General features: G+C 39.2%; 1 protein-coding gene across 1 annotated transcript in view; it reads right to left on the reverse strand.

The window, feature by feature from the left end:
• Nucleotides 1-5,877: 5,877 nt before the first annotated feature.
• fto (FTO alpha-ketoglutarate dependent dioxygenase) overlaps nucleotides 5,878-12,827 on the reverse strand; it is a 95,812-nt gene continuing 88,862 nt past the window's right edge. Inside the window, exons 7-8 of the mRNA XM_061668929.1 lie at nucleotides 11,852-11,971; nucleotides 5,878-6,076 (exon numbers count right to left, since the gene is read on the reverse strand). Of these exons, the coding sequence (XP_061524913.1) occupies nucleotides 5,996-6,076; nucleotides 11,852-11,971 (201 nt within the window). The 3' untranslated portion in view covers nucleotides 5,878-5,995. The remainder of the gene's footprint in view (nucleotides 6,077-11,851; nucleotides 11,972-12,827) is intronic.

Raw genomic sequence — 12,827 nt, forward strand, 5'->3', positions numbered from 1 at the left:
GCACACAACCGTAAATGCTAAAATAAACAGTGTAATAGAAAATAAATAGCGGCATAATGAGCCCTAATCACAGACTTGCAACTCATCTTGGTTCCATGTGTATGAATGATAGGTGTAAAATCTGCCCATCGAAATAATTAAAAAATATATATACATATATGATCTAAAATTCTCCAAAACAGTTAACCCATAAATGCTCACATTTAAGATGGGATTCATATGTGAGAATTGAGCGAGAAAAATCATCTGCCTGGCGACACAATGCAATTAAAAAAAAATAAACTAAAAAAAAAAAAAAAAAAAAAAGCTAACAATATGTGCATTGTTTTCATAAATGTAGTAAGGGGTCCATGTAATGTATGTCAATGAACAGAGGGGAAAGAAATTCTCCCTTGCACACAAATTACCAAAAATTATATGTACATGACTGTCAAACATTAAGAGTTTTTTTTTTTCTTTTCTTTTGAATTCAAATTTAGTATGAGGTCCGTGTGTGTAAATGGATTTGGAAAAAAAATCTACCCGGCGACACTACCGAAAAAAACCCAACATCATAAAACATCAATCAAAATCGCCCCAAAACGTAACCAAGAAGCGCTCAAAATATATATTATGTTCCAATGTTGCATCATATTTTTAAAAACATTTGCGTGAATGGATTTGAAAAAATAAAATCTGTCTGGCGACACAAGTAGACAAAATTATAAGAAGAAAAATGAGTGCTGGTAAACAACTGCAATATTTTTTTTAACATATGCCTTTTTCCCAAGCTCGCCAACAGAAAAAAAATTATTGCTTGCGGAAATTATTTATGTTAGGCCGCACAACAGAAAGTGTTACATTTATAATGTTTTACAAAGCCATCAAATAAATGAGAGAGGGGATTAATTGCCCCCGGCTCGACCTTAAAATAATTATTTGGAGCCGGGCGAACTCCAAACTCCAATGAAATTGATACACTTTGATAATTAGATTCTTGGCACTGACCCGCTGGAGTCAATAAAGGTTATTAAGGCCAATTGCTGTCTAAACGCATTACGGGCAGGGGTAAACTGTCCATCCTAGTGCCCCCTCCTGCCCCCTCCCTCCCCCTGGCACTACTCCAACAGCGGCAATATGATAATCCATTCTCCGTCCTGGGGCTTGTGTCTCCACTCTGCCGTACAAAAAACAGATTGGATTCACTTAACCTTTTCCCGGACTTTGATCAAATGAGCTAACAGTGCAATAACATTTACATTGACCCTCCCGAACCCCCCGAACCCCTACCCCCACCCCACCACACCCCACTTACTACTTCCTCACCCTTGACACATTCTTCGTTACGCTACAGCCTTTGTAACACATGAAGTCAATACAGTGGACAATACTGGTTGACTTCCAAGTTGTTTAAATGTTTTGACTCATTCTTCCAATATGACACAAAAAGTGAATGTGTCATTTCATAAGTTTCATTAACTGTACAGGCTGTGTTTTAAATTTTACCATGACGACAGTATAATCTGACATACAAGTGTAAAGAGAAGTTAAGCACTCTATGATAAAACTAAAATAACATAAAATTACTGAGCCCAGAAAGGATGGATCTGGAGAATTTTGAAAAAGGTTGTTCACTGACTCTCCACATTCAACCTGATGGAGCTTTAGGCCATGTCCACACAGAAACAAATTGAAGTGTTCCCAAACATATATATATTTTTTTATTGTTTCGAAATTTCGTCTAAATGAAACCGCCGTTTATGATCACTTTTGAAACCGGGTCTCAGAGTGAGTAAATCGAAATGCGCTGCACTTGTGTTTTCGTGTTTACAACATGTACATAAGTAGCCGTGCACTCACACTGCCAGCAACAACAATAGTGGATTAACGTGATGTGTTCGTGTTGCAGAAACTCCTGAGAAGAATACGGCTTTTACAATAAAACCGTCTATTCCTCTCTTACCACCGTCAGCAACAAATGGAGATAGCGAAATATATCCCACATGGTTTTAAATCTATAATAAATGCATGATATTTATGTCAGGATTAATTGTATTAGTTAGATACAGTACATACTGAGCACCTACATGCAGTACTATCGCATAATGAATTCCGTTTCCTGCTCTGTGCTTATCGTCTCCCTTTTTCATGGTGGCACCACAAAAAAACACTTTTGCTGACATATCAAATGAGAATCTTGAATATGGAAAATGATGATGGATTTGTTTGACTTTTGAGGTAAATTTTACCAGAAAATGTGACCTAAAGTCCAAAATTTGACAACTTTTAAGGCGTTGTATTTCGGGTGTAACCCCAAATAATCTTGTGATCTGGTATTATCTAATCAATGGCAGATCCTTCTCTTAATAAAGATGAACATGGAAAAGCTCATTTTGGAACATAACAAGCGAAGAGGATAAGGAGAAGAAAAATGTATACGTGTGAAAAAAACATACCATTGTACATACAGGTGATGATTTAAGTAACATTCAAACATTAACTGTGACACAAATGTTACAAGTAGTTAATGTAAAATGAAAGTAAATAAAACAAAAAAAGTAAAACTGCTCGCCTGTTGAAATGGCGAGGGGACCATACATTTACATACTATTTACATTACCATTACAGTGGTACCTTTGACTTATGAGTTACGTGTAGTTACTTGGTAATTTTTTATTTATTTTTTGCTTTGTGTTGCGAGGCAAACTTTTTGTTACGAGCAAGCTACAGACATGTAGCCAATTGAGTGAAGTGAAACAATTGTCAAAATGCACTTTCAACCGTTTATTGAATGGTACAAACCGTCAAACACACAAATACAAAATGAGAACGCTAGCAAAGAACTACAGTAAGGCAAAACTCAACTTTAGTCATGTTCCTTTTTTTTTTCTTTTTTATTAACCTGTCCTGTTCAGCTGCATGGCCTTGCAGAATAGTGGATCTGTATGCCTTTTGTGCTGGGAACAGTTTTGCTGTGCAAAAGGGGAGTTTGAAATACTCCCTCTGCTTATATTTTTTATTTTTTAATTATTCAGATGTTTACTGAAAATGCACCCGGACAGACAAGGGTTTTCGGGGAATGACAGAGTGGACAAGGGGAATATGGGTGCGAACCACAGCAGAACAATCGTGAGACAGTCTAGATATTTGAGCACAAGTAACATTACAACAGTTGTGTCCTTATATGTGGATGGGGGGAGGACACACCCAGTGAGGACTTACAATAACTAACCAAGAGAACAAGATGAGAAAGGACAGAAAAGGACAGGAGAGGATGTGGGAAGCCAGCAGGGGACCCAACCAGGGGGACACCACCAATCCCCCAGGACCCAGGGAGGTCCCGAGCCCAACCGAAGCACCCTGACAAGTCCCAAAGGGAAGGGCACGAGTACCGGACCACTGAACCCCACTCCCAACCCCACCCACACCCGCCCCCAGCAGGCCCCACCGCCGCCATCGCCGCCATCGCCCCCACCACCTCCGGAGAGCATGGGGGCCCCAGCCACCAACAGGGCCCAACACAGGAGCTAACTGCCATCCAAAAACAGCCATAGCCCGCCAAAGCAAGCCCATGTTAAGCACCCGTCCTGAGCAAGGACAGGCGAGGGCGCCAAGAGAGGTGAGAGGAAGGCGGGGCCCAAAAGAGGGGTGGGGGGGTGGGGCTCCGCAGCCTGACAACCGTGATGTTCCTGATGTTACTCACTCGGGCATGCTCCATAAAGGCACACATACATCACTGCAGCTGTTGTTGTTGTGGTTCGGCTGTCCCAACATACACAAATTACTCTATATACTGTAAAACCAAATTTCAGTGGGTAGGGAAACAATTCAGACCCCTTTACATTTTCATTCTTTGTTATATTGCAACCATTTTCTAAAATCATTTAAGTTAATTTTTTCTTCATTAATGTGCACACAGCACCCCATATTGACAGAAAAAAACTCAATTGTTGAAATTTATGCAGTTTTATTAAAAAAGAAAAACTGAAATATCACACAGACATAAGTATTCAGACCCTTTGCTATGACACTCATATATTTAACTCGGGTGCTATCCATTTCTTCTGATCATCCTTGAGATGGTTCAACACCTTCATTGGAGTCCAGCTGTGTTTGATTATACTGATTGGACTTGATTAGGAAAGCCACACCCCTGTCTATATAAGACCTTACACCTCACAGTGCATGTCAGAGCAAATGAGAATCATGAGGTCTAAGGAACTGCCTGAAGAGCTCAGAGACACAATTGTGTCAAGGCACAGATCTGGCCAAGGTTACATAAAGATTTCTGCTCCAATTAAGGTTCCTAAGAGCACAGTGACCTCCATAATCCTTAAATGGAAGAAATTTGGGATGACCATAACTCTTCCTAGAGCTGGCCATCTGGCCAAACGGAGCAATCGGGGAGAAGAGCCTTGGTGATAGAGGTAAAGAAGAACCCAAAGATCACTGTGGCTGAGCTCCAGAGATGCAGTCAGAAGATGGGAGAACGTTCTAGAAAGTCAACCATAAATGCAGCCCTCCACCAGTCGGGGCTTTATGGCAGAGTGGCCCGACGGAAGCCTCTCCCTCAGTGCAAGACACATGAAAGCCCGCATGGAGTTTGCTAGAAAACACCTGAAGGACTCCAAGATGGTATGAAATAAGATTCTCTGGTCTGATGAGACCAAGATATAACTTTTTGGCCTCAATTCTAAGCGGTATGTGTGGAGAAAACCAGGCACTGCTCATCACCTGTCCAATACAGTCCCAACAGTGAAGCATCATGCTGTGGGGGTGTTTTTCAGCTGCAGGGACAGGACGACTGGCTGCAATCGAAGGAAAGATTAATGTGGCCAAGTACAGGGACATCCTGGACAAAAACCTTCTCCATAGTGCTCAGAACCTCAGACTGGGCCAAAGGTTCACCTTCCAACAAGACAATGACCGTAAGCACACGGCTAATATAACGAAGGAGTGGCTTCAGAACAACTCTGTGACTGTTCTTGAATGGCCCAGCCAGAGCCCTGACTCAAATCCAATTGAGCATCTCTGGGAAGACCCGAAAATGGCTCTCCACCAACGTTCGTCATCCAACCTGACAGAACTGGAGAGGCTCTGCAAGGAGGAATGGCAGAGGATCCCCAAATCCAGGCGTGAAAAACTTGTTACATCATTTCCAAGAAGACTCATGGCTGTATTAGCTCAAAAGGGTGCTTCTACTAAATACTGAGCAAAGGGTCTGAATACTGATGGCTGTGTGATATTTCAGTTTTTCTTTTTTAATAAATCTGCAAAAATTTCCACAGTGTCTTGAAGTCCAAATTTGATGACTTCTGTGGAGTTTGACCTCCGCTGTAACCCCAAATAACCGTGTGAGCAGGGATCGTCTATTAATTATTCCTTTACATGCAGACACACAACACGGGAATAGGATGAGGGAAAATAAGTATATATAGGTGTGACCAAATTGATGGAAAACAGGGACTGACAGACCGGGTTAGCAGAGAAGAGGCAGACATGGCCCCAGATACCACTTCCTGTTTGTTACATCTTGATGTATACAAACGTACTCCGGCTGGAGTGGATCCCATTTATCATTATGAAAGTCTATTAATTTTTCCTTGATACAAAAAGACTTCCCTCTAACAAGGCTGACGTTAAAGCGGGGAGAACGGGAACGGAGAGTGGAAGAAGAGATTTCGCCACCGCGGCATTGAGATGAGCCGCCACTGAAGTCGGGAAAGTGACAAATTAGAGGTAGGGGGACGGGGGGGGGGGGGGGGGGGGGGAGTAGCTGTAGTGTACAGAGCGAGAGCTGCTAAAGCAATTAAAGTCACGCTGAGTGCATACATTAGCATCAATGGCACGCACGCGCACACACACAAGACAGGAAGATGAAAAATCAAAAGAGGAGGATGGGGTGCTGACACGCACAACAGCACGCCAGTATTTAAAATACTCTGCAAGAAGCCAAACCTCTTTCTCTGCCTATTGTGCATTGTGACTCATTGTTGCAAGTTAAAGGAAAATGTCTCTATTCTGTGACGGCCTTGATAGCACACTCCTGAGGGAACCAGTAAGACAGGTCAACGCCGATCACGGGGGAGTGAAGAACCTTTACGTTTAAAAAAGAAAAATAAAAGAATTAATAAAAAATTACTTTACATCTAGAACCTCCCCACCCCCACAAACACACACACACGCACAACCTTTAACAATAGGGTCCATGCCCAAGGGCAACATTTGATTTTCAAAACAATGAGGCAGGTCATTAATAGACGAGGTGAAAAGTGTATGGAAAACATAGTTTGTGATAACTCATTCTAATTTAACATTATTACAGTAATCTCCTACAATATAATGGCGACAAACACGAGTAATTGTCGCCCCCCCAAAAATTGCCAACATAAATAGTTTAAATCTTAAATATACTGCAAATTATGATCCAGAAACATTTATACTGTCAGTTGAGATGTATCACATTAACCTACTTCTTTGACACCAATTGCTATTTCCAGAGGGATTTGGTGGCAGAACGTGGCATCTTAAGGCATTTCAGAAAAAGTAGAAAAACTACAAAGCAAAGAGCTTTCAGCATATAGCTATGGCTAGGTAGTACAGAAGAAAATGTGATAATAAAAAAATAAAAAAGTAATTAATGTAAGGACAGTTAATTTACCAAATATTTCATCAAATTTACAAAATGATTTAAAAAATATAATCTTAAATTTCATAATGCACAACAAATCATCCAACAGACAGTCTTAATTGATTTAAAAATGAATACAAAGAATACAATAATAATGAATACACACATACATTGTATATACCCTAAAATTTTTTTGCGGGGTAAAGCATCCAAATTAATCCAACAAATACTACTAATGCTCGGTGGGCTGTATATAGCAGGGGTCCATATTTTGCCCACTCCTGTACTAGCCTGTCAGTTTGTTTCTATTATAATGAATTCAACAGATTGCCAGATACATAGCAAGTGTATTTATCTATTTATGTATGTATTTTATTTCATTTTTTTAAAATCTGAATGTCATTCAATTGAAAGGAGGAAACATTTGCATGACAACAGGCTGGACGCCGCCCCAGGGAGAGGCAGTGACCATAAACCAAGGGAGGGTGGGCACGAGCGCACCACCGCCACTGTCACAAATGTACTCCTGTGCGCTAAATAGGACAAAAAGATGGAAAATATCTTTTTCTTTATGTTTTACGGCACAGGTTGGAACCTACGGCCCGTGGGTTATTTCGCGCCCCGCCCGAGCATTTGATGCAACCCCTAATATATAAAACCTCAGGGGAACTGTTAAACATCCAAATGCTCATAATATAGAATTGCAATAAAAATTTATTTGATCATCACATGTTTTCATAACAACGATATGTCCATCGAATGACTTTATAAACACTGAAAGGTTCCCCACAAAATTATTGTTAAAAAAAATGTATTGTATTGATATAAAATGATATGGAGTGGAGGTCATTTCAACAGCTTTACAGCCAGGTGTTGGCATCCAAATAAATGCAATAAAAAAATGTGTGTGTGTGTGTGTGTGTGTGTGAGCCTGTGTGTGCGTGTGTGTGTGATGCGGAGGTGGGAGTAGGAGGGGGGTGAGCCTGATTTAAATAACTCAAGAGAAATGTGTTGTGATCTCACCACAGCCCCCCCTACTCACCCACTCCCCAAAAGGAAAAAAAAAACTATAAGTCACATGCATGAAGTGCTTTTCATCAGCGTATGGAAGAGGTCGATGCACGGGGATGTAAATATTGCTTGCCAGAGCAATAAATGCTGTCTTTCATCACGACACCTGAATTATTATGTTTGTGTGCCGGGCAAATGTAATATTATTTTTGCATTGACTCAATGAATGGACAAAATAGTGGGAGACGTAAAACAAATAAAGAAACAAGCAGTATATTTATGAAAACTATTTTATTGTATTTAAATCTCGCTATACTATGAAGCATCTCTCTCAATTTTTTTTATTAGACAAACAAAGTCATGTTTTTTTTGTATTTTAATAAAACAACACTTTCATTCTTTTTATTATTCATATGATATTTACTGTATCTTTATATTTTTGTTGTATTTATTGATGTGTAAAAACTGACCTTAAATTCCCTGTATTAGATCAAGACTCTCGTGCACTGGTGTCAAACTGGTGGCCCAGGGGCCAGATCCGGCCCGTCACATCATTTTATGTGGCCCGCGAAAGCAAATCAAAATTGCTCATTGTGTTCTGGTGTAATACCATTGAGATATTTGCAAGCCTTTTTTTGTTACCAATCCCCCTTTGAAAAGAAATGTTATAGTCAAAAAACATGTTTTGATAGGCTTCTGATTTCAAAACTGGTTATCCATCAATGTGTTGTGTATACTGTATGTAATTACAGTATATGAGGTATTCTTTCATTTATATGGGTTCACAGTTATAGCGGCCCTCCGAGGGAAGTCATAACTGGCCCGTGACAAAAATTAGTTTGACACCCCTGCTCTAGTGCATGGAAGACATTCAAATGGGGACAAAATACACATCCTCCTTATGTGTAAAATGATAATTATGTTGATAAAGTTTAATATTTTTTTAATTATTTCTTTCAATTATTTGTATGGTTCATTTTTATTATTTATTATTATTTTAAACTGATCTTAAATTTTATTGTACAAACAGCATGTTTATTGACATAGTGACATTAATGTGCCAAAATTGATCTGACTTGCATGTTTTAAATTTGTGCTATTTTTTGTATAATATTTTTTTAAACTGAACTTAAATTTGCTGATTCTCATGTACATTAGGTGATATTATGGTTTATAAATATACTAAATGGATATTCTTATTTTATTAGTGCTATTTTATCGATTTTTTTAAATAACCTAAATTAGTACAGAAACTACATATGGTTCCTTGTGGTAGTATTATATCAAACTATATTGATGTTTACAAATATACAGAATTTGTAACCCGTTTCTTTTTTTGGTTAAACTTGTTTTTTTTAAATTGTTTTTTTCAATTAATTTTAAATTCCCTGTATTGAATTAAGATGCTAGTAGTGCACAGAAGATATTCAAATGTGGACACACGCACGCGTATATACAGTACTTCTTTCTATTATTTCTATCAACTTTTATTCAAAAATGAAATAGGAGAAAACTTTATGCAATGTTTTCAGTTGTTTTTATTTTTATTTTAATGATAAAAATGTATGTTTATACAACTTATTCAAATCGTCTGTACTGCATTGCTGTCCTTCGAGTGCTGGAGAGAATTCCAAATGTAAACACATATACACACAGGCTATGGTTTACTTGGCTGCTCCTCAACATTAAGAAAGAGCTGGGTGACACTGCAACACAAGGGGAGAGTGCGAGAGAGAGAGAGAGAGAGAGAGAGAGAGAGAGAGAGAGAGAGAGAGAGAGTGAGAAAGAGAGAGAGAGAAAGAGAGAGAGGGAGACCTCACATTTCACTTGATGCCCTTCTCTAAATGCGCCTCCAAATCACACACTTCATCTTAGGGCCCCCAGAGGCGTCACTCCAGATGAGTTTAGCTCCTGCTCCCCACCCCCCCCAAAAAAAATTTAAATTCCAAAAAAGATCCACCCAAGCCACTCACCGACTGCCAGGCAGTGCTTGGACAGTGAGCGCGTGAGAGAGCTATGGAAAAAGAGAGGAGAGTGAGAGAGTGGAGGTGCTCTCAGTCTTTATCCCAGCCTGAGCATTAGATGCGATTACTGCTCAGCTCTGCACACTGACACAGACTGAGAGCTCCTCGAGTCACTGGCAGTGGGCGAGAGACTAAAGGAAACACAGGGAGAAAAGAGAGGTAGCAAAATAGATCGCATAGGAAGAAGGGAGAATGCTTCAGTGATACAAGAGTGCCCCCTGCTGCTTCTAGCATCAAGCCAGTTAACACACACACAAACACTTTGAGACCAAGCATAGCGTTCTGTTGTGTGCGTGTGTGTTTGTGTGAGAGTGAGCGAGTGTGACTGTGTGTGCATGTGTGGCACATGTGTACAGCACGATGCTGGAGACTTAATTATGAGTGTGACATTACAAAGTGATTCCTTTACGGTGGTGTCTGACTAATAGCTGCGTCCCTCTGCAATAAAAGCGTCTGCGAAGCTGCGATTAAACAAATGACACGTCTTTAAGAAGGCGCCCGTCCTTCATGTCACTATAAACACACACACAAACACACACGTCCCTCCCCACTCGATGGGCATTTACTGGGCACCACGTCATTTGATGATTTTTGTGTTAACATCACAAGCAGATGGCATTTACGTTAGTTAATGCGTTAATACTGAATGACTGTTTTATGGTGATTTTTATATTGATGATACAGTATGTTATTTTTTTGTGATCATTAGTGTTTTGATTGTGTTGCTCTTTGGTAAAAAAGCATGGAGGAAGAAAAGTTTTTGTTTTTTGCATAAAAACGAAAGCTCACCATATTTGGCGATACATGCTTTTAATTTGGCATAGATAATTTTTTTTAGTAGCAGCAATAGCAGTAGTAAAGAAGTATACTAGTTTATGTTTATGCTGTTTTTTTTTCAATTTTGTTTCTCTTTTTATTTCTGTTTCAAAAATTTTTTTTTAAAGGTGTGTCTTTTCTTTTTATATTTGTTCTTCTTTAATGCCTTCTTAATTAATTCATTTATCTATTTATTTATTTATTGTATTTTGTTTGTGTAGTCAAGAAGTTGGTAAGGAAGTAAGTATGCTGCTTACATGCCCGAATTTCATATAAATCTGAATATCCAAAATTTCAAAGCTAAATTCTAGGGGAACACCCAACACTAAACACCATAATCATCACAATCTTCTTTTTACGCGTTTGACAATTATGAACATTAAAATGTGTAATGATTGTCTTTTATGTGCAAAATAAGCATAGGATTTGGAACGTTTTTGCTTCTTTTTCTACAAAACAAAGAAAAACAAATTCATAACATTGGAAGATTTGCATTTGGAAGCGAGACATACTGTTTATATCTTACAGTGGAAAAATCTCGTACAATTGTGGATATCCAAATTTCGTACAGTTCATAATTTCAAACATTTTAAACTGTACGAAATCTGGAATTGTACAGAACCTCTCAATTCAGAACTATATGAAATCTGGAAATTTAGAATGGTACAAATGTTTTCCTCATTCCAAAGCCTCTCAAACGTCATGTCTCTAAAATGTTAATGATTACAACAATAGCTTATTTTTACATTTTATTACACGTTTTAACTGCAATTGGCTGGTAACCAGTTCAGGGTGTACCCCGCCTCTCACCCAGAATCAGCTGGGATAGGCTCCAGCATGCCCGCGACCCAAGTGAGGATGGACATGATTTAAAATGTTAAAACGTGGCAGAACACTTACTGGTAATGTAAATGTGATTTAATCACTACGGCGCCATGTTGACACTTGAGTGTTTCATTCTTTTTTACATCTTACTATTGACCATTATTTTGCACGTATTTTCACACTTGTGTTGACACCTGCAAATGTCAAACGTACAGTTAATTAAGGTTTTGTGATGTTTCATCCCAGAACCAACCATTTCTATTTCCATCATTTCCAATGGGGGAAACTGTATGGAAATGATGGACAAAGTGGATAAGTTTTATCCCAACAATGTTTTATTACTGTAGTTGTAATTCGTGGTGTTTTGAAAACTGTTTTGGACCATTCAAATAAAGGCTGCCTGCACCAATCAAAGTATACAAAGTACCAGAAATGTCAGCGTCAATCAAAAGTGAGCATTAACATCTTTCCCTTGTTCTTTGATACAGCGCTTGTATTGGCTCTAATTAGATTGTGCAAGTGTACTGTTTATGTTGAGTTGGTGAACATTATATTATAAGCTCACCATGGTTTCCATGAGCTTCCAGTCCTTCTCCAGCTCTTCCATGGGATTGCACCACCAGCTGCAGAAGCGCGTGTACCGCTGGCCCTGAAACCAGTACTGTCGCAGCCACTCAAACTCCACCTGCATGCAAACCGACACACACACACACACACACACACACGCACGCACGCACGCACATGCGCACACACACACACACACACACACACAGACACAATGCGTTATTGTCTTGGTGGAGTAAACAATAAGCACCCCTTTTTTTGTTTTCAATTATTAAATACAATTAATTCATGGTGTAACCATGAACCAGAAAATTATGACAATTTAAGGCGAGCTCACTATTCCGTCGTCTTCTTCTGTTCTCTCACGTGATTTACTTTGTGACAGTAAATTACCAAAGTCAACTTAAATGCATTAGTGTGAAATAATGTACTATAATCATGGTAGATTTTATGCTTGTTCCAACCATTACTGTTTCATGTGGGAAATAGGAATTGGGAAAGAGCAAACTGACCATACAGCCGTACAATACAGTACAGTACTGGCCTTTATCTTATGTCAGTGCAAAAAGAAAGTAAAGATATTATCATGACAGTCATGTTTAAAATTATTTTCTTTTAAAAATAAAATAGAGATATTTAGCACATCCGCCTGACAGTTCTGACGTTGCGGATTTGACATGCGGACTTCCTGTGTGGAGTTTTCATGTTCTCCCCGTGCCTGCGTGAGTTTTCTCCAGGTACTCCGGTTTCCTCCCACATTCCAAAAATATGCATGGTAGGTTAATTGAAGACTCTAAATTGTCCGTCGGTGTGAATGTGCGTGTGAGTGATTGTTTGTCTATGTGCCCTGCGATTGGTTGGAGACCAGTTCAGGATGAACCCCACCTCTCATCCAAAGTCAGCTGGGACAGGCTCCACCACACCCAAAACACTAATGAGGAAAAGTGGTACAGAGAATTCATGGATGGATAAAAATA

Source organism: Phycodurus eques, chromosome 2 (genome assembly GCF_024500275.1).
Source record: "Phycodurus eques isolate BA_2022a chromosome 2, UOR_Pequ_1.1, whole genome shotgun sequence".
Lineage (NCBI taxonomy): Eukaryota > Metazoa > Chordata > Actinopteri > Syngnathiformes > Syngnathidae > Phycodurus > Phycodurus eques.